This window comes from Microchirus variegatus (genome assembly GCF_963457635.1).
Source record: "Microchirus variegatus genome assembly, chromosome: 6".
NCBI lineage: Eukaryota > Metazoa > Chordata > Actinopteri > Pleuronectiformes > Soleidae > Microchirus > Microchirus variegatus.
Genome location: NC_139807.1, coordinates 9,080,522 through 9,108,266, shown reverse-complemented (window position 1 = coordinate 9,108,266; position 27,745 = coordinate 9,080,522). Strand labels below are relative to the sequence as shown.

Below are 27,745 nucleotides of genomic sequence, written 5' to 3'. Positions count from 1 at the left end.
GGTAGACAGACAAGGGAGGTGTGAGAGAGATGGGGAGAAAGAGGGAGAGATAAGAGAGGGGGAGGGAGGGAGGGAGGGAGGGAGGGAGAGAGGGAGGGAAAGAGAGACACTAGATAGAAATTAGTAGCATAACACACTAAGGCAGTAATGACAACATTACAACATTAATAACACTGATATGCATTTGTATTACAGTACCATTAGAATTTGTTAACAACCACATATAGATAAGGTGATCTTGTCTATAACGGTTGTATCAGTTTATATTGGTTTTATCATGAACCAGAGTTTGTCTGTGTGTGTATCTGTATGTCTGTGTATTCGCGCATCCATATATATGTATGTGCGGAGGTTGTCACTTGGTGTGGTCGGGAATCGGTGGTGAAACCGTGTCGCCGCCCCCCCGGCCCCCCGGAAGGAGACCGGCGGTAACCCAGGCACACGGGGCGTCCACCAGCCCCCCGGGCCCGGAGATACCCGCCACCGCCCGACCCAGGGCCAGCCGCGAGTCCACCCCGCACAGGACCAGGGCAGGGCGCCGCAGATCCGGCGCCCCCCACGCGCAGAGCACGCCCCGAGGGGGCAGGAGACGACGGCACCACAAGCACAGACCAGCCCACCACACGCCGAGGCAGGTCCTGAGGCCCCAGGTCCCCACACCCGGGACCCACCCAGGCCCCCAGGGCAGCCCAGCCCATCACCAGGGACAGTAGAGCCTCCCCCAGAACGCCCCCCCAGGAGGCAGGCCGGAGCCCGCCACAGCTATCCCCGACGCCTACCCCGGAGCCAACCACATGACTTCCCCCCCAGAGGGGAGCCGGCAGAGGCTCATGTAGGGATCCCAGCCGGGGGCCCCCAAGGAACAGGAGGCAGCAGGGTCCCAGATCCGCCCCGGGCAAGCCCCCTCACACAGGTATGGGTCAGAGGCCGTAAGACCTGTCACAGCGGACCCCACGCCCACCCGGCACAGGGACCCACCGTCCACCCAGGGCAGGGCGCCCAAAGTCAGCCCCCGCCGAGCGACCAGCCCGCCGCCCACCATCACCCTTCCCAGGAGTCATGGAGAGCCACGGCCAGGTCCCCCGGGGCTCCCCCCGACAGACCGACAGCCGACCCAACTACCCGCCGCAGCCGCCAGCGCCCCGGAGCCCCACAACCGCCCCCCAGCCCAAACCACCGACCCCAGCCCAGCCGGGAGGCGGGCGGGACACAGGTACCCGGGAGGCCCCCCCCACCCATCCCCCACCAGGATGTGGTGTGGTGTGTATGTATGTGTGCTGTGGGATGTGTGTATGGCGGATGTTGGTATCTAGTATGCATTAAAAATGTGGGGGGGAGGATGAGGTGACAACACCCCGCTGCTTGCTGACAGCGGGGTAGTCGATATGCCCCACCCCACCCCCAGGCCCTAGTGTCTAATATGCCATAAAATATTGGGGGAGAGCGGAGACCCCTGGAGGGGAAGATGGGGGATAGGCCCACTACTTGGTGGGCCCGCCCCCCAACCCCCCCAATGGTCTTCCTGTATCTCCCCCAATACCCTAGTTGTGTGTGTGAGAGTGATATACCAGATCTGGTGGGGGAGTACGGAGGGCAGGCAAGGTTGGCCACCCGGGCCGGCTGCTAGCTTCCTGACTAGCAGACCGTGTATCCCCGCCCACCCAGCCCCCCAGCCCAGCAGAGGCCAGTACGCTCAGACCGGGCGACGCCGCAGCTCTCCACAGGCACCACCGGTGCGGCAGGGCCAGGTCCGCCCCCGCTCCCCCGGGGGGGGAAGCCAACAGTGAGCGCCGCACCCCGGACGCCGGCAGGACCCGTAGCCAGGTCAGCACGGCATCCGCCATGACAGTCCAGGCCCCCGCCCCACCCACCGCTCGGAGACAGCCCAGGCCGGGCCAGGCCCCCCCCCCCCCCCAGTCCCCGGGACCCCCCATGCCAGGAAGCCCACCCGCCTCTACCACCTTACCCGCCCAGGGGAAAAGAGACGCGTCGGTCCACCCCAGGGCAACGCCGGGGCGCCGCAGCGAGCGCCCCCCCCACCTCACTGGGGAGCGATTCCAGCGGGGCCCCCCCGCCACCTGCAGGGGCCAAGCCCACCCATAGGGGCCCAGCGAGCCCCAGCATACGGAGGCCTAGGGCCCCCCCCCACCCACGACGCAGGACAGTCCAGCCCACACCCGCAGCCCCGCCGGCCCCAACCCCCCCCCAGCGCCCCCCCGCGCGAGGGCGGCAGCCGCGCAGCCACCCCCCCCCCAGTCCCCACGGGCCAGGCCCATAGCCACCGAGAGACAGCCGGAAAGCGGGACCACCAGACGCCAAAGGCCACCAAACAGCCCCAGTACCCCGGACCCCCGGCCCCCACCCCAGGAGGCCGGCCAGCAGAGACGCCAGCCCCCCACTGCCCTAAGTAATATAGTTAATTAAAGGTGCCCAGGTAGAATTGAAGTCGGCCAACTGTTTTTTAAGTGAGGCAGACATTCTCTCCATAGAGATGTGGTCAAGCAGAAGATTTCTATATTGGCTTATACTTATTGTTTGTTTGTTTTTCCAGTTTAAGAGGATTGTTTTCTTGGCGATGCTTAGGCTAGTAATTAGCATGCGTTCTTTTCCTGTTTCTATATTTATTTGACTTAAATCTCCCAGTATACACAGTGCAGGAGAAGGTGGTATAGTGTGGTCTAGGCATGCTGATAGGTCCTCACATATCTTATACCAGAATGTATGTACAGGTGTGCACATCCATATAGCATGCATGTAATTATCGGCTTTGTCTTCATTACAGTTTAAGCAGGTGTTTGATTGTGAATACCCCATTCTGAACATTCTTTGTCCTGTGTAGTGTATTCTGTGTAGAACTTTGTATTGTATGAGTTGTAAGTCTGGGGTTTTAATCATTTTGAACATGTTAGCTGATATTTGTCTCCAAAAAGTTTCGTCTGGGCTGATGCCTAGGTCTGTTTCCCATTTTTTAGTTGGTAAGGAGATTATTGTGTCATTTTCTGTCAGTAGAGCATACGTTTTTGATAATCTTCTGGGAGATGTGAGGTTTAGAAATTGATTTATTATTGGAGGTAGTTCTAGTTCCCATTTACTAGTTCTAAACCTTGTTCTAATTACAGATTTAATTTGCAGGTACTCGAGAAACTTACTACTGTGGAGGTTATATTGCTCCATCAGGTTCTGGAACGGGATGAATGTATTATGTTCGAGTATTTGTTCCAGGTGCCTTATTCCTTTTTCGTGCCATGTTGAGAAGTTTAACATAACTTTATTTCGCAGGATGTCAGGATTGTTCCAGATTGGGGTAAGTTTACAGGGTATATGTGAGGACTTAGTGATTTTAATAAATTCCCACCAGGCTGAGAGGGAGCTACTTATAGTTATGCTTTTAAAACATTGGTGCTGTTTAATGGTTGTACTGATGAAAGGTAGATCACAGATTTGGATATCTTTGCAGAATGTTTTTTCTATGTCTAACCATTGATTGTCCAGTGGGTCAGGTTTCATCCATTTATGGACATACTGTAGTTTATTAGCCAGGAAGTAATTATGAAAGTTTGGAAGTTCTAATCCTCCACAGGTTTTTACTTTTTGAAGGGTTTTTAGACTTATACGTGCTGGTTTATTTTTCCACAGGAATTTTGTGGTAGCTGAATCTAATGATTTAAACCAGGTTGGTGAAGGTTTGGTAGGGATCATAGAGAAGAGGTAATTAATTTTTGGTAAGATCATCATTTTTATAGTGGCGACTCTACCCATAAGTGATATGGGTAGAGAGGTCCATCGTTGGAGGTCATTTTCAATTGTTTTAAGTAGCGGTGTATAATTTAGTTGAGTTAGATCTGAGATCCTAGAGGATAAACTAATTCCTAGGTATTTAATGTTGCCTGATTTCAAAGGAGTCGGTAAAGATGTTTTGAAGTCGGAGTTGATCGGTAGAATAGTCGATTTTGTCCAATTTATTGAGTAATCTGAGACTGCTGAGAATTTATTGATGAGTGAGATAGTACCAGAGAGAGTGTTTTGTGAGTTTTGAAGGAAGAGTAATACATCATCCGCATATAGGCTTATCTTGTGGTGCAGATTTTCTGTTTGAATACCTTTGATATTTCCATTTTCTCGAATTGCAGCTGCAAGCGGTTCGATAAATATGGCAAACAGTGAGGGGGAGAGTGGACAACCTTGTCTGGTGCCTCTCTGGAGCTTGAAGCTTGGAGATGTTTGAGCGTTTGTCCTGACCGAGGCACTGGGTGAACTATAAAGAATTTTGATCCAGGAGACAAAGTTTTGTTTGAATCCGAATTTATCCATTGTCGCAAGAAGGAATTTCCAGTTTACTCTATCAAATGCTTTTTCTGCGTCTAGTGACATAATTGCTGATTTAAGTTTATTGATTGTGCAATAGTCTACTATATTGATTAACCTGCGCGTATTATTTGTTGAATGTCTGCCCTTGATAAATCCTGTCTGGTCTGGGTGAATTATGAAGGGGGTGATTTTTTCCAGTCTCCTCGCTAAGGCTTTGCAGATGATTTTAAGATCTGCATTTATGAGTGAGATTGGTCGGTAGCTGGATGGGAGTGAGGGGTCTTTATCTGGTTTAAGGTGGAGACAGATATGTGCTGTGTTTATGTGTGGGGGGAGAGTGCCACTTTCCTTAATTTCCATTACCATTTTATGAAATATGGGTGCCAGTATGGGCCAAAATGTTTTGTAGAATTCCGCTGGGAATCCGTCTGGTCCTGGGGCTTTCCTGTTTGGCATGTGGTGGAGGGCATCATAGAGTTCTACCATTGAAATGGGAGATTCTATGGTGCTGATCTGTTCATTGTTAAGTGTTGGCAGATTTATAGAGTTTAGAAATGTGTCTATCTCTGTACTAGATGAGGTATTATTGGAAGAATATAAGTTTTTGTAGAAATCTCTGAAGACGTTATTTATTTCCTCCGGTGTGTGGGTTAAGTTCCCGTCAGGACCTTTTATGGAATGGATAGTTGTTTTTTCCTTATTTATTTTAAGTTGGTTAGCTAAAAACCTACTGGATTTGTTACTATGTTCGAAGTTTTCTAAGCGTAGCCTTTCCAGTTGGAACTGTGTTTTCCTTTCAATTATTTTATTTAATTCAAGTTTTAATTGTCGTATATTGTTCAAAAGGTGTTCGTCTTGTGAGGTGGTGTAAGCAGTCTCCAGTGTTTTAATTTTCTGTTCTAATTCTATTTCTAGTGAATTGTCTTTCTTTTTTTTAAATGAGGAGAAGGAGATTATTCTACCCCTTATTACTGCTTTAGCTGTTTCCCACAGGATACATTGCGAAGTTCCTGGTAGGTTATTGAACTCCAGAAAGGTTGCCCACTCGTCCTCGATGTATTTGATGAAGTTTGGGTCATTTAGCAAAGATGTATTAAGTCTCCAGTTTCTGTTTGGTGGGGTAACTGCCTTTATAGTTATGTTTAGTGAGACTGGTGCATGGTCACTGATAGTGATAGGGTGGATATCGGTGTCTGCAATATTTGCTAAAGTTGAGCTGCTGGTCAGGAAGAAGTCAAGTCGTGAGTATGAGTTGTGTACCGGTGAGAAGAAGGTGTATTTTTTCGTAGCTGGGTTCCGGGAGCGCCAAGCATCACAGAGACCACAATCCTCCATATATTTTTTAAGAATCCCCGTCGACTGCCAGTTTCGTGTTGTTTCTGTCATACTGAGCCTGTCTAATTCTGGGTTGAGTGTCATGTTGAAGTCCCCTCCCAATATGACTGTTGTGTCCAGGTGAGTGGATAGTGAGGAGAAGAAGGAGTGAAAAAAGGAAGGGTCATCAACATTTGGTCCATATATGTTGGCAATGCAGAAGTCTGTACTATTGATTAGTAGGGTAATTATTATAAACCTGCCTTCTGGATCTGTAATAGTGTTTTTATGTGTGAAATGTAACTTCTTATTGATCAGAATAGCTACTCCTCTCTGTCTAGAGTTATAGTTTGCTAGGTACATGTGAGGGAATTGTAGTGAAGTTAACTGGCAGTCTGACTTAGGCAGGTGAGTCTCTTGTAGTAAGACAATGTCTGCTTCCAACTTATTAAGGTGATTAAGAACTTTAAGTCTTTTATTTTTAGAGCCGATTCCTCGTACATTCCAAGTGACAAGCTTCAGTGTGGTCATCCTGGCTTATCTAATTGTGTAATGTAGTTGTGTGTATTGTCTGTTTGTGTGTGTGTGTGTGTGTGTGTGTGTGTGTGTGTGTGTATCTGTGTAATCAGTATTATAATCCTATATATGGGTGTAGGTGTAAGTCCTGGTGTGCATGTATGTATGTGGGGTGTGTGTCTGTGAGTGTATGTGTAGTTGCCCGACTATCTGTGTGTGTGTGTGTGTGTGTGTGTGTGTGTGTGTGTGTGTGTGTGTGTGTGTGTGTGTGTGTGTGTGTGTGCGCGCGCGTGCGTGCGTGTGTGCGTGTATGTGTGCGCGTATGTGTGTGTGCGCGTTCGTGTGTGTGCATGTATTTGTACCGGTATATGCAAGGTCCTTATCGTGATGTGGTTGCTAAGTACAATCAACATATCATGAATAACAGTGATAGCTAAGTTATACGTCTCAATAGTGAACAAGTGTGTAACAATACAATATGAATAAGATACAAGTATACATTCAGGGACGGGGAGACACAACAGACAAAATACACAAACAAATAGAAAAAAGTAACACAGAAAGTAAGACATTTTAACAACAGTGGTGGGGGGGGGGGGGGGTGCTGTGCTGAGGTGTGCGACTATAAGATTGGCCTATTATTATTAAACTCTGGATAAATGATGGTGATAATTCGAATTTATATTATGCATATTGTACACATACATACAGACCTGTTTAGAAGAGCCAGGGGGTTACCTCTTTATCCCGGTATAGCTGCCCGTTGACGTACAGTTTATCCACTGCAACAACTGCCCGGGATCCTTCTGCCATGAGCTTCTTTCTCAGTGGAAACAGCCTCTTGCGTCGCTCCAGGATTTCCTTGGGAAACTGGTCGTTGACGCTGAAGTCCGTTCCTCTGAGCTCTCTTCCCCGGCTCTTCACCAGCTCCTTCTGTTTGAAGTGTTCGAATTTTACGATGATGGGACGCGGGCGCTGGCCGTCCTGCCGCCTTCCTCCTATGCGGTGTGCCCGGTGGAAGGTGATGTTCCTGACGGTGTCAGCCGGGACCTTGAGCTGTTTCTGTAAAAAGTCTCTCACCGTCACTTCTGGATCCTCTTCGGTTTTTTCCGGAATCCCAGAGAAAACCAGATTGTCTCTCATACTCCTCGCTTGGAGATCAATGATTGTTTCTTTAATGTTTTTATTTTCATTTGAGAGACGGCTGGTTTGTTCCGTGAGCGACGCCACTGAGTTTTTTAAATAAACATTCTCCGCCGCGAGTTCGACCACCTGTTGCTGGCTGAATTCCAGTGACTCCCGTAGCGCCTGGAACTCTTTGTGGAGTAACTCCATCAACGAGAGTCGAGCATCAAAGCTCGACAGCTTCCCGTTAATGGAGTTAAGGATCTCCAAAAAGTCATGGTCCGACGCAGCACTTGTTTCGGGAGGAGAAGCCGCTCCGGGTGAGTCCTTCTGGCGGCTTCTTTTGGACGAGGGTGTTTTCGGTGTTTTATCCATGACAAATCGGTGAAAACACTCGTCGATGTATTCCTCCAGGTTATCCAGTCTTCTGTTTGTCTCACTGTTTTTTTATTACGGCTGTTATTGCTATTTTGGCCTCGGATTAGTTGGCGATGTGCAGAGGAAATGCTAGTATTAGATGCGCGCCGCCATGTTGGATTTCGCACTGATCTCACTGAATCTCGCGATACTACAGCATTACCCCTCTCCTCATAGATTTTCCTCCACATTAAGTGAAGGAAAATCTATATGATCTGCACAGAAGAAGAAGAAGAAGAAGAGAAAAATCCAATCCAATCACCAACAAATCAACAAAACTCCTGCTGCTAAGCATCAGCAGTTCTCTGCGAACACAACCACTGCTAATATAACAGGCTTATTAAGGAATGAAATAAATAACGTGAGCCCGGTCGTGAGATGATGCACGTCGCGAAAGTTATCCGAGGACACTCGCACAAAATGAGGGAGAGCTTTGTGTCGCGATATTAAACTCAGCTAGGAGCCGTTACACCGACGCACACACGAGAAAACTCCTCTGGAGCCACAGACGTCACGGGATTAGGTTTGTTTAAAAGCACAATGGCGGCAAGAAGAGGTTCTGCTAAGATGAACCGCGGCCGTGCCAATTTCAAGCCCGTCAGAGTTCACCGCTCACTCTAAATCCGTGAAGCTCGTGCTGTATAATCACACAACCTGACTAGACTGAATATATCTAACGCTTATATAATGCAGACGGGTCTTTTCACAAGTACGGAAACAGACTGAGATGAGATTATTTCAGACTGCAGTGATCCTACAGTTTAAAACTTTTTTGATAAACTTCGCCTTCATCATATTCCAGATACACGTCACAATAAAAGCATGTAAAATAACCTGTATATCATAGTTAATAAGTGTTGGATTCCATGGCTAATATGAAGTGATCCAAGGACTTTTGGTTATCAGGTCAAATATTCTTCCATTTTGTTTCGTTGTTTGCAGAACGGGACGATATAAAAGTTTCCCATCACGATTATCCTGACCAGTTGAATACAACAGCTGTGAGTAGATGAGATGCTCGACATATGTACGTTGTATGTTGCCTGGTGTATATGGATTTGTAACATGACATAATCTGTCATAATCCTCTACATTATTTATATATATATAATAGTATAATAGATGAAGTAAGGTGTGAAAAAAGCTCTCTTATAGTTATACAACAGCAGGTTTTCCTTATTTGTTTTATTGCAAGATCTACTGCTATTAATTAGGAATAATTAGCAGCGGCATAACTGATTGTTAAACGCCACTGCAGCCATTTTTGACCAGTTTAAGTGAGTTTTTAATAATAAAAAAATGTATAAGTTGTCACTTTACACATGTGCTATAACCTTTAAAGCTATATTACAAAAATGTATAGTAATAAACAAGGGGCTTTGGAAATATGCGGTACAATTAGATCCAGCGTTGATATTCGTCATCCAGTGCACACGCACCAGTGACTTGGCCTTTAACTGAAATAATTCTGATAAAGTAGAGAGTGTTTGGGTGTGTGTGTGTGTGTGTGTGTGTGTGTGTGTGTGTGTGTGTGTGTGTGTGTGTGTGTGTGTGTGTGTGTGTGTGTGTGTGTGTGTGTGTGTCAGCGCTGACTGCTTCCCATGAGCCTGGTGTGAAAAACACCTCCACAAGGTAAACACACTGTTACCATGGAACCCGTAACTAAGAAGGGGAGTATATTGGCTTTTATCACAACTAGAATAAAGGAAGACGGGCGCACACACACACACACACACACACACACACACCTATACACACACACACAGAGATAGAGACACACCGTTACTAAACCACATGGTGTAAAGGCATTTAATTTAAAACACTTAATCTTTTTGTGCCATTATCTCCTCGTAACAATGATCCCACCAATCACATTGAAATGAACTGAGCTGCCTTCACATAGAGAGTGAGAGAGTATTTATATCTTTGTGAGGACAAAACCATACAAACCATGGGAATCAAGGATATTTTGGCCGGTCCTCACAATTTAGGCTTATGTGAGGGTTAGGGTTTGATATTATAGTTGTAATGGTTAAGTTTAAAGTTAAGGTAAGGGGCTTGGGAATGCATTGTGTTTAGGAGTGTCATCGCTAAGGTTACTGCACAAGAATGTGTGTGTGTGTGTGTGTGTATACTTGTATTATGTCTTTGTGAGGTCCAAAAAATTGTGCTTTAAGGGTTAGCATTGGGCTCAGATTAGGGTTAGGGTTTGTCACTTAGGATAAGGGGTTAGGGTTTCTGGGTGTGTGTGGATGCCAAAGATGGCGTAACTAATAAAGAAGGTATTATTTCATGTCAAGATGTTATTCTTAATCTGCTGAAACTGAGTCAATCTCACTGTCTCTTGTTGGACTATGGCGTCAATGCTCCAAACGAGAGGGGGAGTTTACTGTCTGTGTGCATACAGTAAGTATACACAGCACATGTGTGGAAGTGCACACATCACTTGATGTCGCCGTCTTACGTTAAACAGCTGCTGGGCAACATTTACGACCAGAGACGCGGCCCCTCCACGATAACGCCGCCTTCATCTGTCCACAGTGGCCGACGATGAAGCCACGGGTGAGATGAGAGGCAGAATATAAACATCCTCATCTCTAATCTGATCAGACCTGCTCACATGCACCGATACACAATATGCTGTAAATACAACCCAGTGTTCACAGTTACAGTTTTAATAATCCTGACAGTTTGCCTATTCAGTGGAAATCACATTGATGGGAGGTAATGCATGACAGGGCAACTGCACACACTTGGATAAAAATAAATCTGGGTGACATGGCAACAGACACTAATAAAGCCTGTAATATCGCACAGGGACTCGCTGCCGTCTTGTCCGCGGACACAGAAATGACAATAGTAATCGTGTGCACTGTGAGTGATGTGCCTTCTGAGATAAGTACAATAATTCACCGGCTGTCACTATAGAGTGTGTTTGCCTCTGTGCACAACTTTGATTAATATTTATTCATTTATTCGGTTGTTCAGATCAGTTCAGTAAAAATCCATTCCCGGACGCTCGTGGGACATATATTTTGGGGGGGGTGCCAAATAAATTCGCTGAATTTTTCTCCAGCCTTTCACTTGGAAATGAAGAAATAACACATGAATAACGATTATGTCGTGATTGCTTTATCATACACAACTTGGTTTGCCGACTCAAAATAATATTAGGGAGTTTGGGAAACACTAGTTTAGAACAGCACTACCAAAGGTATTGTACAACTTCAATAAAAGCTATTGTTTTGTGTTTTTCTAGATCTTAATGGACCAGTGTGTAACATTCAGGGGTCTATCTTGGGAGAAATTGAAATTACAACCCTGAAGTATGTTTGTATATGAATATGAACCGACAACGATTCAACCCTTCTCTACTTCAGCCGTCAAAAGCAGCCAGAGTGTGTCCACCACTTGTTACAATCTGCAGTGTCACCACTAGATGTCGCTCATTCTTACACACAGGACATTTCAATCAACTGTTTTTGTACAAAGTGGCCAGTAGGAGTGAGAAATCGTATTTCCCCCGAAAAACCCAGGTAATGTGATCTTTTGCGCACAAGCCTCCCGTTCTAACCTTTAGGCTAAGTGACAGTCCAGGGACGAAAAGGACAAACACGTCTGTGCTGTGGAGTCTGGTTCGAAAGCCGACCACTGCACAGACAAGAGGATTGTCTCCACCCGGGTAAACAACATCCCAGATTACCATCGGCTAATCGAGGCTGAAGCCGTGCTGCAAAGGTGACAAAGACAGACAGGAGCCCGCAGAGTGCAGAGACTCTGACCAATCAGAGGAGACAACCTAACACCCACCCATAGACAGGAGGAAAAAAATAGACATACTATTGAAATGTCTGGAGCAGAATTTCCTCTGGAAGACTGCACACGACTGCTGCTGCTTCTGCTGCTGCTGCTGCTGCTGCTACACACCACCGCACAACCACCCATCACTCCTGCTCAACATTCAGAGTCAGTGCTATACCTTCTTGTCCCAAACAATTCATCTTCTATCAATTATTAGACTCATGGTTCTCAAACTGTGGAGCTTCCTCTGGTGGAGCTCTACTGTTCTACTGTATATACCAGGGTATGTGATGGGAGAGGAGGTGAGGATTTTTGACCAGAGTGTGTAGGAAATATAACAAATAACAAAAAAACCTGTATTTTAACATTGGTTATAATGGTGTTACTGTTGGCTTGTTTCCACCGAGTGGTTCGGTTCGGTTCGGTTCTGTTCGGCACAGTATGTATTTTTTGGCGTTTCCATTAGGAATAGTACCAAAATAACCGGCCCCAACTCCTCAACTTTTTGGATACCCTTCCCTTGGGGTACCAAAGTAATGGTACGGTGGCAACGGGTGTAGCTAGACCCACAAGAGTCAGCTGACGTAGTCTATTCTTATACAAAAGCTCCGTCACACTACGTATCTCGCCGACGGCACCATCAGGCACAGCACACACCCCACAGATCAAGTAAAGGTACTGTTCTCAATCAAAACGCAAGCCTGACCGAGGGCTTTACTAGTCCAAACCGCCAGGTGCTGTACCAAACCGAACTGTACCAAAATGGAAACACGGCTATAGACTAAGCCTTTTATGTACTTTAGGCGAGGGACTTGCTTTCCAAAAGGCCTCCATATTGTGTGGCTATGTTTTGTACTGCAACCTTAACAGTAAGTCTGCAACAATTTGTTTCATTGTCGATGTGCCATCAACCAGTTTAATTAAAGGTCACATAGAGTGGTCCTGTTGCACATATATGTGAGTTATGGAGGTCTACTTACATATATTAAGTTGTTTTTATGGTCAAAATCCTCCTAGTTGATGTAAACGAGCCGATTGAAATCTGTCCTTTTCGAAGCGCTTGTCAGTCGAGCTATTTTTAGCCATAAACCTCGCCCGAGAAGACAGAGTGTGTTGTGATTGGCCAGCCAGCGTAGAGCCTTGCCACCTGTGTTGTGATTGGCCAGGTATCTGGAAGTGACGTAATCTATCACGTCAGCTCTCAGAAGCGCAGCTCCCTCTCTGGAGTGGTGGATGCACTGCTCCTCATTATCAAAACATTGTTTTAACAGTGTTTAAAAATAGCTTCGTCACGACTCCCCGCCGCAGTCCCTTTATGACTTTAAACCGGAGTCAGACCCAGAGTCAGAAGACACTGTTGCTCGTGAAACACCTCCACAACGGACGTTATTCTTCTTCTGCGGTTCAATGTACGCAACCGGATGTGCCCGGACTACCGCCCGGAGCAGGACGATCGGTTGTTCAGGAGAACCGCTGCTTACGTAACGTTAACGGGATTTTCAGTGATCTCGTTGAGCCCCGAGATTACAATAAGACACAACTTTCTCAGCAATGGCTGAACTGTTTGTTTCGAACCGTCAGGCTTCATAAACAAGGTAATGACGCAGATACACACCAAAAAAAACAGCGATAATAGGAACTTCCGGTCTAGTTCCGCTTTAAAGCACAGACCAAGCAGAAAAAAAGAGCTGCTGGATGTCCTCCTTTGTTGCTTGCTCTGTTGTTTCAGTTCAATGACGTTGATCGCTGCACCGGTACAACGTCACGATGCGTGGCCATCAGGCACAGCACCCACCCCGCCTACCAAGTGAAGGTGCTGGAAGCCTGACCGAGGGTTTTGCCGCCCCGTACATACCGTACCAAACCAAACTGTACCACGATGGAAACATACCCTTTGAGAGCTCAATATTTTCTCCTGTGGTACTTGGTATAAAAAAGTTAGAGAACATCGATAGCGGTGAACAGCGTAGTATCCTCAGGGGTTACCTGTCAGCTACCCGGAGATCTGCAGACATCCTCAATGATATCGCACCAGCTCTACTACCTTTCTTCACGGTGCGTATTTGACACACGGCTTGTCGTCGAGCTGCATTACAAACCCTCAAATCCTCTCCGAGCTGTGACAGGGGCCACGTTCCCGTGACACATCCCACTCACCGGGAGCTGTGTGAGATACACACTGAGTGAAGGCTTCAAGGACCTGATGATAAAGCTGTGACGGGCAGCGGCGAGGCTAAATGCCACGTTGAAGGGTTGAAGGGAAGGGGGGGGAAGGGTTGCCCTCTTCCTGTGTTTGTACACTGACCCGTTGATGTCGCACATCTTCAATGAAAACCTCCCCATGTCCCCAGAGTGGACTTGTCGCAGACATCACTGCGCTCACCAGTGAAGCAGAACAAAGAGACAAGAGAATGCATGAGTTGTCGTCCGCTCGCCTCGGCTCACCACGACCTCTCGGGTTGACCCAAATATGACGACGCCCCTGAGTGAGACACAGATTTAGCAGCTCCCTCACACTCGCCCATTTATTTCCTTTAGCCTTCTTTGTATTTCACCTTAAAATAAGTTGATATCTTCTCAGCTTTTCTTGCTGCCCGTAATCTTTAGATTTTCCCCAACTTGAGCTTTTCAGCATGTCTGCCATATTCCTCAACCGCTCTCTGTCAGATCACGGGGAGGCTTAAGCTGATGGCGGCATTATAATATTACCTTGGAACGTCTCAACCGTTTAACTTATCTAAGTGCCGTCGCTCTTATCTCGCCATACATACGCGGCTAATATGACAGCCCCCATCGTGAGGCGAGCTCTCCAGATGAGATGCATCTCCTCTCCTCTCAGGAATCCAGGAGCCGTGTGTTCACTCCATTGATCTATTCTTCTGCTTTCACACGGTACAAACCCACTTCAACAACAACAAAAAAAAAAGACTCCGCGGTTCAGTGAACGGCTTTTCAACTTCATATGCGGGAGCTCACTGTGATGGAGTCACGCAGAGTGTCATTCGACCGGTGAACTTGTGGTGTATCAGAGAACGACCCAACTTTCTCTGAAAGGGCACTCAGGAATATGAGTAACAAAAAAAAACACATCCTCCATAACTACCGCACTGACACAATTAGTACATAAAAGGGCCTTTTTTTATGGGTTACTTCAACGTAGAAGCAGTTTGCCACAGCGGGGGGGGGTTTGTGAGTCTGCATGACAACGAGCCGTTTGAAGCAAAAATAACACTTTCTTCCACAATTACTGTGCACAGACAAGGAAAGAGTGGTGTTAACAAAATAGAGGGAAACTGGCTAATTAGTATCTGCTACGTACGTGGAATTTTGTTTGGGTAACCTGAAATGTTTAAAAGAGATTCTAATTTTATGTGGTAGAGAGGGATTATGTAAATGCCTTTTAAATGCAACTTCACCTACATCCATACTTTTCTACTGTTGTTTAAAAATGCATCTGAATACATGTGTATATATGCACAGGCTGTGTACTGTATGTATGCGTATTCATATATATTTGGTATATTCTTAGCTCTTTTTTTAAACATTTTTCTAGTGTCTGGAGTTTTTATTGTAATTGTTAAATTAGAAAAATATTGGATGATCAAAATATAAAAGTTGGCAGAACGTGTAATAATATTACACATTTTGCAAACTTTAGAATGTAGTCATAACGTGAACATTAAATGTGTCATAAGTGAACATAAAGGTATAAGAGGTCAATAAGATTTCACTGTTTAATGCTAGGTTGGATGTTCTAATGAAAAATAAATGATAATATTGACTTTGGTGAGTTGAAGGTGAGTCGATCTTCTAAAGTTTGGTGCAGAGTTGCAGCTGAAGGCAACGTGGAACCACCTGGAGATTCACAGGTTTAGCTCTCGTCCATCTCTCGAGCCGAGAAACAAACTCCTCTCCCTTCATCTGAACCTGAACATACTCTAAATATCCTCATATCGCGCCCATGATATTGTCAGCTCATTAAGTCGATGTTTAATTTGCAGCTGTTTAGCCTGTTTGAGCCTTCACACAAAAAAATCTAATCCCAGATTTGTGGATCCATTAACAACAATAACAAAGAAAAGGGCTGAAGGCTGTTGTGATGTCTGCTCACAGGAGTGAAGCTGCAGGCAGGGAATTAAACGTGCTGTAGAATATTATGACTTTTTTGTGTGTGTTTGTATTATGCAGCATATTCTTCTCACATAAAGCCCGGGCGGAGAGAGACCGAATGTAAAATACGCCGGGGTGAAAATGTGAGAGTAATGAAAGCTGTTTGTAGCAGTGGCCAAAACTTGTTTGTCCGTGAAGAACCAAATTGGACACGATATTGCAGATTTGAATCATAACAACATCAATTCAGATGATAATTGAAAGACTTTACGACGACAGGAAACTGCACAAAGTGACAAACCTTGCGTTGGTCAAGCAAAGCAAAGAGAGAACTAATAACGCTTTTGTCATTCAGGGAGATTTTCTGCCTCAATTGACAATAAACGTATTCTTTATCTGTTGATTTATTGTGGATTAGTGATGTGTATAATTGACTATATTTTCCACAAGATATGCTGCCTAAAAGTTAGCGAAAAACAACTAAATGATTGTAAAACGTTAATGAGTTTAGTCTTTAATTATAATGTAATTAATGAATTATATTGAGGAAGAGCTGTTCATTTCTATTAACTGACATTTACAAATGATATCCATCTATAAATATCCCCTCACTTGAATACGGAATATGGCACATAACTGTCCCTGCCCTATGTTAGAAAGTAGTGTAGGAATATCAATTATTACCTGAGGCCGTGAAACATTATATTTAAGGGAAACATGCAGACGGATTCAGTTTTACAGTGACAGAAATGGGATATTTTAACAATTGAGAATCTGTAAACAGATTTATTTCAGTTATATCGCAAAAATAATGAAGTTTTTGTAGCATTTAGAGGGTATAACTCAAGAATTATTCATGTAAAAAATGCAACTGATAATCCCTATTCTAAGTTTTGGATGTGTTGCAGTGATGGGATGTTTCAAAGGCTGAAACAGTTAAGTTTTCTGATTTTTCAGCTTCTTAAATGTGAACATGTTCCGGTTTCTTTGGGCACACAAAACAAATAATTTTGTGGACAAAACAATTAGTGGATGAATCCAGGAAACAATTGACACATTCATCGATTATGAAATTCAACGTGATTGACACGGTATCAAGTGTATAGGTAACATTTACTGTTACAAAAAAAAGGTCTGAAGGGACTATTGGCCCCTGGAAATCTTCACACATAGATTTCATAGATATATATAGAAGATATATTTATATCACCAAATTGATAATTTTGTCAAGTTGTTCTTTATGGATGATGGTTTATAGATGGATGTTCATTTTAAGCTGTAAAATTGGCTGTTGCTACAACCTCACGGTGACACTCGGACATAATTTGAATGACCAACTCTCTGTGTATTGACAGAGAAACATTGCTGTGGCAGCACTATAGTGACGGCTGAACTGACCTGGAGTCAGCGTTTCTGTTTGACTGACCCCGTGCTCGTCTTAAGGCCTGTGCCGTGTCGCTGTGTATCTTGGACTGTGTGTGTGTGTGTGTGTGTGTGTGTGTGTGTGTGTGTGTGTGTGTGTGTGTGTGTGTGTGTGTGTGTGTGTGTGTGTGTGTGTGTGTGTGTGTGTGTGTGTACTCAGCGTGTCACACGGTAAACTGCTCTCCTGCTTTTACTACCACCTGCCACGTCTAATGAATAACAGTCGCAGCTGTGCGTCATAATATTAAAACCACGCCGAGGCATATTTTATGCTTTTGTTTTTGTCTTCAGGAGGAGGAGGGGCTAAAACACGAGTGTTATTGGACACAAATGAGCAGTATCTGCAGTCATTCATTTGTTTTTGTCCCATTTATTTCCACAAAATGCTCTTTGTTTGGCGGGGGGGGGGGTAAAAGAGAAGTTTCACGTCCACAAACAGTGACACAGAAAACAAAAAGAATAAAGGATCACGTTGCTGCTTTTCTTCTTTCTTCTGGAGGCTTCCATGGCTGCTGCCCTGAGGCGTAAACATGTCACCGTATAGAACTGAGAAACACATTTGTCTCTTCCATACTCTAAACTTCATCTCTGCAAACAAGATCGAGCATAATCGTCGAAAACATTTACGAACGCACGGCCGGACTGTTAATCTGAAATAATCTAATTACGCGTAACCCTCCAACCACCCGGGCATTATAATGATCCGTACATAATTTTGTCCCAACAAATTACATTATTCAAATAAGTAACTTCTGCATGTTTCCCCCTGACTCTGTCTCTCTGTGGTGAGCATCTGTTTAACAGAAGGTGAAGTCTGTTTTTTCCTGTGCCGTCAGACGTGGAGTCACGTGATTAAAATCGACAGTGACGGCCTCCGGGTCCAGGCTCTCGCGCTTCAGGACACGCTCTTCGCCTGCGCAACACAATGTCAGCTGATTGCCACGAGCGCCGTGTTGTGATTTTCATCAGGTGTTAAAGAGGCAATCACGGACGGATACGCACACGAGATACGGCACGCCGCTCAGCCGGTTTGCACCGTCTTTACACAGACGCACCTTCACTTACTGTTCGCAATTCATCCCGACACTTATTCTACACCACGGTTTCTCACTCCTGGTCCTGGGGAGCCACTGTCCTGCATGTTTTAGGTGTTTTCCCTGCTCCGACACACCTGATTCAAATGGGTTGTTCTCAGGCTTCAGCAGAGCTCAGCGATGAGCTGACCATTTGAATCAGGTGTGTTTGAGCAGGGAAACATCTAACATGCAGGACAGTGGCTTCCCAGGACCAGGAGTGAGAAACCATATTCTACACTGTGGACAGAGCCGAGGCTTTTCTCATGAGATTGTGACTTCAAATATATTTACCTAATAATACTACTTATACTAATAGTGTATAATACCTCATTTTAAATAGGCACTAATAAGGTCATTTTCTTTGGAAACGTAAAAACAAGGTCCACTTATGACATGTTTATACTTATGTTGGTCTATGACTCGGTTTCTTTAAATTATCGCACATTTCCAGTCAATTCCCATTAATTCCAATAATACCCGTGGAAAGTTTTGAATTTTGAATATCTCCAAAATTCCCAAAATAAAGTTACCATGGAAAAATGTACCGGACATTTTTCCGTGAATTTTCCCCCGCAAATTTGCAACCCTATAATCTCAAGTTTTAGAACAGTTAACTTTTCATTGTCACCAGATCTAAGCCACGCAGGAGTGAAAAAAATCACTGCCTTTCTGCCTTTCTTTCACATCGGGAGTAAAATAAACACAATAACATAACATGAGATGAGTGTACATCTATAAAACCGGAGCTCCAGGGCGTACAAAATGTGACCGAGGGCCGTGATTGGCCCACAAGCCGGACTTTGGACACGCCTGTTTTAATTATAATTAAGTTAAGACGCTGCTCTAAAGTAAACAGTTCCTGTCAGTTTCACTCGTCGGAGGTCACTACTTCATGTCTCCTCACAGCGGCGCTGTTCAAATGAATGAATGAAGGAAACTTGGGGGTGGAAGTTACCTGGCCGAAGAAGAAGAGGGAGTTTACAGCAGGATAATGGTGGAGAAAGCTACATTAAGAGATGCTCCATCCACGTTCATAGACTTTATGCACTTCTCTATGTTGCGAATAAATTCGAAAAAATCCTGCACTTTTAACTGTTCACGTTAAAGCTAAGGTATTGACAGATATTGCAATGTATCGCTCGCTATATGATTGTCTCGCAATATGTTGCATTGTATCGTGAGGAAACCTGTGATTTCCACCATTTATTCAGACCTGATCAGATCTAAGAACATGATGTCACAACTACAGTGGATGCATCCACACTCTTAGAAATAAAAGTTCTAAGTAGAACCATATAAGGTTCTTCGGGTTGTCCTCGTAGGAGAAACCCTTTTGGAGGGTTCCACCGAGAATCCCTTTAAAACCCTTTATTCAGGAAAAGGGTTTTAAAGGGTTCAAAATGGTTCTTACTGGAACCATCAGTGTTACCAAGAACCCTTGAAAAACTCTTTCTTGAGGAAAGGGTTTTTCAGAAGCAAATGGTTCCAGGTAGAACCTCAGCCCTTGTAGAAGAACCCTTTTGGAACCCTTATTTCTAAGAGTTCACCGCCAAACTCAACCCTTGAAAACCATTCCTCACCGTGGATGAGAACATAAGGAACAAAATAATATGCCAAGAAATATGAACAATTGCGTCCGAGTGAAGCAGCCGAGCGGCATCACAGACGAGCAGAGCGCGACAACTGAGCAGCCTCGTGTGATGAAAAAGCAAGTGTAACGATAAATAACGCCGTCACATAACAGTTGTAGCCTGACAACTAACATTAAATGGACTCTTGTCCTTGTCCAAAGCGTACGAGCAACTGGCACCGACTCAATTTAAATGAAGTGTGTCCTTTCCGTTAGCGTTGTTTCCCGTTGACCAAGACAACTACACCCTGACAGCTACAGTTGTTCAGTTGTACGGTGAGAGCTATTTCATGTCTTTCCCACCAGCTGACAGAGCATAAATTCAGTCTCCTTATCAGTGCATCGTCTGGATTTCATCGTGTTTTTTCTTGCCGACTACGTCTTCCTCTCGTGTGTGTGTGTGTGTGTGTGTGTACACCAGCTTCCTAGTCAGTTTAGGTTAACATGTTTTTGTTTTACGTCGCCTTTGTGAGGGGTTCTGATCTTGTTAGAATGGCCCGTACACATCTGCACTCTCTGCACACTCTCTTTTTTTACTCTCCTTTAACAACTTCCTTTTACCTTTTATATTCTGTTGTGACTTTTTATATCTGAAAATGTCTCGTCTCTGTAACTATTTGCACTATTTATGCTGCTGCTATGTTGACCGCGACTCCCTGCAGGAAGGAGATCTTGTATCTCAATGGGACACTTCCTGGCTAAATATAGGATAAACATAAATACATGTAAATGCACTGACTGAGCTGCTTCAACTTCCCCCACCTCAGAAACAAGTTTGCCTCCGGTGACTGCATTTTAGCCTCTTTATATTAAAGATTTTAATGTTTACCTTACATTTTTGTAAATGTGACACTGCACCACAACAATTGAGCAACACAAAAATCAACATCAATCATCATCCGACAAAATAATTGTGTCCAACTGACAAACGTTAGATTATTATTATAATTATTTTGTCGGAAAAAGTTCCAGACGGACAGCAACTCCAAAACTCAGTAGCCAATCAGCAGGCAGCTTCCTAAGGCCCCACCCATCGTCAGAAAGAACAAATCAGGCAGCACATAAACGCAAAAGATTCGGCGCGAACAAAATTCCGATCACTGCAAACAAAAAGCGTATTTTCTAACATATAAAATACACTATTTTTGAATGATCAAATCCATATTTTTTGAGCGTATTTTGACTTTGCAGTTCATTTTTTCTGTTTGCTCGGTTCATAAAATGTTGCTTTCTTTGTGAAAACATTGACCCAAATCTAATTCCAGACACCGCTCAATTGCATATTTGCAGACTCAACAAACTCTGAAACCTTCCAAAAAAACAGAGGGACTTTCATTCTAAAGATGAATCAAAATGAATCAAAATTTGACCTCAAAAAGAATCTGTCCCATCACTGTTTTCTTTCTTTCTTTTTAAAAAAGATGAAAGACAACAATTCAAAAATACCGGCCACTTTATAATTCTGTCAAATCTCCGTTGCAAAGCAAAGCGCTTACATCTCTGCTTTGTCCTTGGTTGGAAATCTTTTGAAACGTTCCCTCTTTAATTTCGTTTCATGTCTGTTTCATTCGCGTCCTTCACCTATAAGTCTCTTCACGGCACTGCGTCTCTAGACTCTCTTTTGATGAGAGTGAAGCAACAGGCAGGAGTTGAAAGCCTGACTCTGCCTCGCAGAGAGTGTGATGATATTTGGCTCTCGGATAGATCTACTGTACATCAACACAGCGAGGTGAACCAAGAGATGCCAGAACATGATCGCTGCCGATGATGGGTTTCCCTGGCAACGGCTGCTGTTCCTTGAATCGATGCCAGATTTTTGTCAACTGTTTGTCTGAAATTCCACCTTTTCTTGAGAAGAAGGGGAGTGCAGCCACTAATGAGCCAAACACTTTCCAGCAGGGATGTGATGCACAGCAGTGGCTGGCACCGCCGTCTCCCCAGCCGCGCTTACTCACCCCACAGGCGAGAGATGATACACTTAAAGAAGCTGCAGAGGGAGATTAGTGAACCTCTATTCTCAAGCGGTGACGGACTTACACCCAGATTAATTACGCGACGTGAAAGCAGTTCGACGGGGAGAAGCTTTTGAACCGCATCAATGCTGTTGTTGACTTGACTGTTTGTCTGTTTATTAGTTTGGACAGCGCACAGGAGCTGAAGGTCACCGGCTTCTGATGAGATTTCTCCCACAGTCGTGCTTTTCCTCTCAAGTGTCCTTGAGCAAAACACAGCAACACTTCTGACACGAGTATCAAAGGGAAACTGCCTCCACATCCAGTTTTTGGGCTGCAACAACACATTTTGACGACCTAGTAATCTTTCTTTTTGTCATTTTTTTAGGATTTTTTACAACTTTATTACCTTGAGTTATCAAGTAAATAATAAGAATATTACATAAACGCTTCAGGGAGCGGGGGAATTCAATTAACCTCTTCGACGCGAGGCCTATTTTTTCTACCTCTTGTCCAAAATGACTTTATATCTTCGCAATTACAGGGTCTGTATGTAGAATCTTGGTCTCAAAAGAAAGCTAAGGCATGGGAGATTATTACTCTGGATTTCCACAATGCACGCAGCAGATGATCGCTTCCATTCTAATCAATGTGAGCTTTTCCACAGGGCGCGCTGCGTCTCAGCTGCGTTCGAGGTAGCAGTTCCATACATAAAACACAATACGCAGGTCATATAGCCTATCGCCACTTCACATCAACATTACGTCGTAACCGGTGCTACCAGATCAACAGAGTCAATTGATCAGAATCATTTATGACACCAGATCAACAGTTCTTTCATGTCGGAGAATGAAAGAAGCTGTGATGGGATCTCGTGAACTCGCGTCCGTTCAGGATTATCGCGTGATCTTCCATGAATACCGCTGCGCTGCCATAATGTGCCTGGTGGGGATTGACGCCGGGCAGAGGACGTTGCAAAACCGCGCCGCTGACGTTCCGCTGCTGTAACTGCGCGGACCCTAACCCTAGTAAATTAACGATGAGTGCGAGGAAAACAATTTCAGGGAATAAAAGAGGACGTTCAGAAATGACGTATCCCTCCCACTTATTCCCACATGTATCTTTAAATATCGTACCACAAATATTATTGCAATAAAGATATATCCCAAGCAGTTTATGCCATCAAGTTGCTTGAAATAACTCCCAATATTCAGAATAATCTTGCAAAATCATGCTCAACACAAAGACAGCAGTGACAGCAGACAGCTTGCCGTTACTTCACCAGATTAATCTACGGTGATTGATTGCACGTGCGACGTTAAACTACTCGTAAACCTTACTTTCTCTCACACATTTACATTACGTGCCAAAAGTCCCATAACAGCTGTCGTGTTACACGTTTACATACAGTATAAAACTGTCACCTGTGTCTGACTGAGACAAAAACGATGATTCTTTAGCAGCTTCACAAAAGCAGCAGTGGTACATTATCAACCTCTTAGTGGGGCTTTTGATGCTGCTATGAATCATGTAATATTAGAGTGTGGGTGGGTATGAGAGAGAGAGAGAGAGAGAGAGAGAGAGAGAGAGAGAGAGAGAGAGAGAGAGAGGCTTCCACACTGCAGTGAAAAACCTTTTTAAAAAAAAGACAGTATATGTCAGTGTTGATTTGCTTTGTGTAGGTGTCAGTCGTGTGTTTGTCTTCGCTAATAACGCCTCCCACGAGCTCGGGAAGCCTGAATCCTCGACTGCGTCAGACACGTCATGAGATTAAAAAGACTAAGATTTTCTTTACAATGGCAAATGTCATGGAGTGAGCGCTTAATATAGTGCGAGAAAAAGGTGGTTTGACACAGTGGTTTCTGAGGTTGCATTGATACAACTGGCACATAATGGCTGACTCTGTTTTATGAGTCATTCCTGCAGGTGGTTTTTCTGCTTCATGCAGCTGACGGTGAACACTGTGCTTGATGGATCTTTAGTTTTGTGGTGTTTTAACCTCGGAAGCTGTTTACAACAGACATAAGTCAGTTCACTTAGCAGCAATCAAACATTCTGACAATGACAACATTGCTTATTATTTTTTAAGTACATAAGGAATACTTTTTTGGTTTCTTTCTTTTGAGATATTTTTTTAAAATCAGCTAATCTCTAGCCTAAATGTCATGAAACGCCTATTTTATTTTGTATTGTTGTATTTTACAGCGACCTCTGACAAATGAAACCAGTTCAGAAGCCAATGTCTGCAATTATGAGTGTTTTTCTCCCACATTTTACTTAATAAAATACACATGTTGACTGACTAATGAATGCATCAAATAACCACATAAACACAGGAATCACAGGAAAATACCGTATAACAGTAATAACAGTTACAGTTTAGATAGCTGATTGATCAATTGGGCTGATTTTTATCTCATTTTAAAGTCGGTATCTGTGGATTATGGACTCAACTTGAAGAAAGAACGTTTTATAATTGAAACAGTTATAATAAGCTTGCATCACAATAATCTAGATCTCAGCGAAGACAAAAACAGGTCAAACTGTCCATATGCTGATGTTGCTGTTTTTTTTTTTTATTGTTTTTCTTTTCCGCTGGAGGATTGGCTGTGATTCATTCCCGACATGCCTGCTGGATGAAGGCTACAGCGCCGCGCTCACCCGCAAACTGAGCATCCGTCCGACCTAAACACAGCTCCGCTCTGACATGTGCGTCCCCCCTGCAGCCACAAACCACGAGCGGGAAAACTATTCGCCGATGATTTTTTCCCCTCACTTGTCTCGTAGAATTTAACGTAACTCTTAGAGTTATGTTTTCCAACAAATGCAGAGGGAATTGTTCGAAACGTGCTGTCACCAAAACGACAAGCGATATAACTCTTATGAGTTACATCGAACCAGAAACGACAAAGCACTGGATGTATCAGGATAAATATCCATATGTGCACTAGTCAATCTGAACCTAATCATAATAATGAAAGACTCTATACTTAAGCCTCTTTAACACTAGCATTAGTGGATGCACCTATGGATTTTGATCCAATAGACAAATGGTTGTTCTGCTGATGTGAACAAAACAAGAGGAGTGACAACATTGCAGTCATTTCCCATGTGTACTCCAATAGAGAACACTGTTAAAGGTACACCGTGTGCGATTTAATGACATTTAAGTAAGACTGAAAACGCCTAAAAATAAGAAAATGAAATGAGAAGAATTAAAAAATAATAAGCGCTGTCCCAATACTGTCAAAAGTAAAGTTCACTAAGAGTTGCGCTAACAGCTTGAAGGTGAATCCATCTTAGCATTGTGCATGGAAATGATGTGGGGAATATGTGTTGCTGTTAAAAATTGAACCAGAGGAAGAAGAAATTAGCGTGTTGACCAAGTATTGCTGATGAAACATAACACGTGTTCCAAAGATATATGTATACTCTGAGTGTGTCATGTGTTAGGTGTATGGTTTTGTGACCCAGTTGGAACAAATGGCATGTTCTCCCTGTGTGTGTGCATGTGTTTTCTCCGGGTTCTCCGGTTTCCTCCCAGAGTCGAAAAACATGCAGATGTGGGGATTAGGTAATCTGAACACTCTAAATTGACCATAGGTGTGACACTTTGTCTCTATGTGGTCAGCTAGGATTGGCACCAGCGCCTGCCACAAACAATGTGGAGGATAAAGCGGTAGAAGATGGACAGATAGATGGAATGGATATATTTGAGCTGTTGGAGCTTCCTCCTGTTGTCAGTGGCGGCAAACGTGTGCAAAATGTGTTCAAACATGACTTTTGGGAAAAGTGAAAAGCTGATTAAACACATTCCCACTTTCAAAAAAGCAACATTCCCCATTCTAACTAATTAAACAGGTTCATGGACTAACGGTAAAGGGTTATTTGTCATTAAAAATAAGTGTGCACTAGAAGCTGAACTGTTTTGTACGACCCAGCAGTTTCCACATGATTTCCACTCGGCATCATTTAGTTAATGCACCCATGAATGAACCGACAGCACCAAGTCGACTGTGTGAGCCCCAGTTTTGCTTTGACTGCGCTCTCTCCGCAGGATTAGATAGGACCACGATGAGCCCCTGAGTGCTGGTGACAAACTGGAAACTAAAAGGGCCAACAACATATGGCACAGTGGCTTATGGGATTACGCAACTAACAAGGTGAGTCAGGGAGCTGCTAATCTGCAAAATGTTCCACGGGAGTGTATGGACAATACGTGCGGACGGCTGTGACACATGGAGGAGGGCGCCGCATGTTTTTGTGCACACCGCAGCCCCATTAAACACATACTGCTGTTTGTTTAAGACGTCAGGTTTAATAGCATTAAATGTGAAGCCATGTTGACCCTGTCTGGGTCTGGTGTATAAATGTGGACGTGGGACTTAAGGCGACCTGAAACTAACGATTAAAGAAAATGTTAACTTGTGATAAATCAAGTGAAAACTAGACCGACTTTCTCAAAGAAAAAAGTTATTTTTGCAACCGGTGGAGTCGCCCCCTGGTGGCTAACTGCTACACCCTATAGCTCCAGTCTTTATTTTACTCCCTGATTTAAGCAAAAGAGAGGCCGTGAGCACAAACCGACCACAGAAGCAGAAGATGCTGTCAGAGAGGAGTTCATTAATTGTAATCAAGCTGACACAAAGTGCTCCGCGGGCAGAGACGCCACCGTCAAGTGTGCTGTCAGATCCAGTTTGAGCGCCAATCAAAACTCGCCCAGCGTGGAAGGAGGACGTGAGTCACGTGATAAGCCACAAATAAGCCATTTTCAACAGTTTTCAACCAGGATCTGGCTTGGCTGGTTGCAAAATGGTCAGGAAAAGCTAAAATAAAGATAGAGGTTTTTGGATTCATCGGATGCACATCAGATTGTTCTTATCTGTTAAGATAAAACCCACTGTACACTGTAAATTATTTCCAGGATTTCACAGGCATTGACTGAGCATTTCACAATAAATTACACAATTATCATTTCACAGGCCTCGACTGTGATCATCTCTAATGTGACCACATTTAAGTGTGACTTTTACAGTTAAATGCAGCATTTCTACAGGAGAGATACTGTGAAATCACAGTAATATATATACTGTATGACACAAATACTGTGAAATTACAGTTAAACACAAGAAAATACTGCTTAATCACAATGATATATGTGATTACTGTTAAAGTACAGTCAGAAAATGCTGCTAAATCACACTAAATCAAACGATTGTGCAGTAAATAACTATAAAATGACACCTTCTATGGAGATACAGAGTAGCCTATAAGACACAGTAGTTATTATACTCAGGGTAATTTGCTCTGAAAATAATGAAACTTGGTGACCAGTCAATATCTGAGCAATATTTTACAGTGTATTTAAACCTGAAAACCAGCTGACACACAGCACAACTCTATTTAAATCAACTCTGCGAAACTAAACCACTACATTTCCATGTTTGTGTTGTTATGATGTGGATTCTTACCTTGCGGGAAAGCGTTGGGTTGCACCGCGCACAGAAAAGTCTGCACCATGTGGAACAGGATCCCGATCGGTCCCGGTTCGTAGTGGGCCAGTGTCTCGTAAAGTCCCGCGGGCACATAACCGAAATCCAACTTTCCCGGCGGTGGCAGCCTCCGCGGCTCCGTCTCCTGCGTCTCCTGCCGGAGTTCAGCGGAGGCCAGGAGCAGGAGCAGCCCCAGCACATGGACGAGGATCCCGGTCTTCCACATCTTGTCCAAAACCAGCTGACAGATTGGATCAAACTGGGGTTAAATGAGAGATGAGCCGTGTGAAGGATCCGCGATTCTTCTTCTTCTTCTTCTTTTTCCGTTGAGTACAAAAAGTGTCCGGATGGATCAAGTCGTGCTGCCCGCGGAGAGACTCTCTCTGCGCATCGTTCCCCGCGGTCTCGGGCTCATGGATGGACGATAACCGGACGATCTTACCCCCTCTCTCTCTCGCTCTCTCTCTCACACACACAACCACACACAGTCTCCGCTCTTTCAGTCCCACCGTGATGAGCGCGACTGTCTCTGCCGCTCCAGCAGCATCTGCGCGTCGCGGGGGCGGGCGGGGGTGCGCGCGT

At 44.3% G+C, this 27,745-nt stretch overlaps 1 protein-coding gene across 1 annotated transcript in view; it reads right to left on the bottom strand.

Annotated features, from left to right (window-relative positions):
* prom1a (prominin 1a) overlaps positions 1–27,389 on the bottom strand; it is a gene marked incomplete at both ends in the record, with an annotated part of 88,595 nt that extends 61,206 nt beyond the window's left edge. The window contains one exon of the mRNA XM_083891762.1: positions 27,143–27,389. Within this exon, the coding sequence (XP_083747888.1) occupies positions 27,143–27,389 (247 nt within the window). The remainder of the gene's footprint in view (positions 1–27,142) is intronic.
* Between the last annotated feature and the right edge of the window lie 356 nt (positions 27,390–27,745).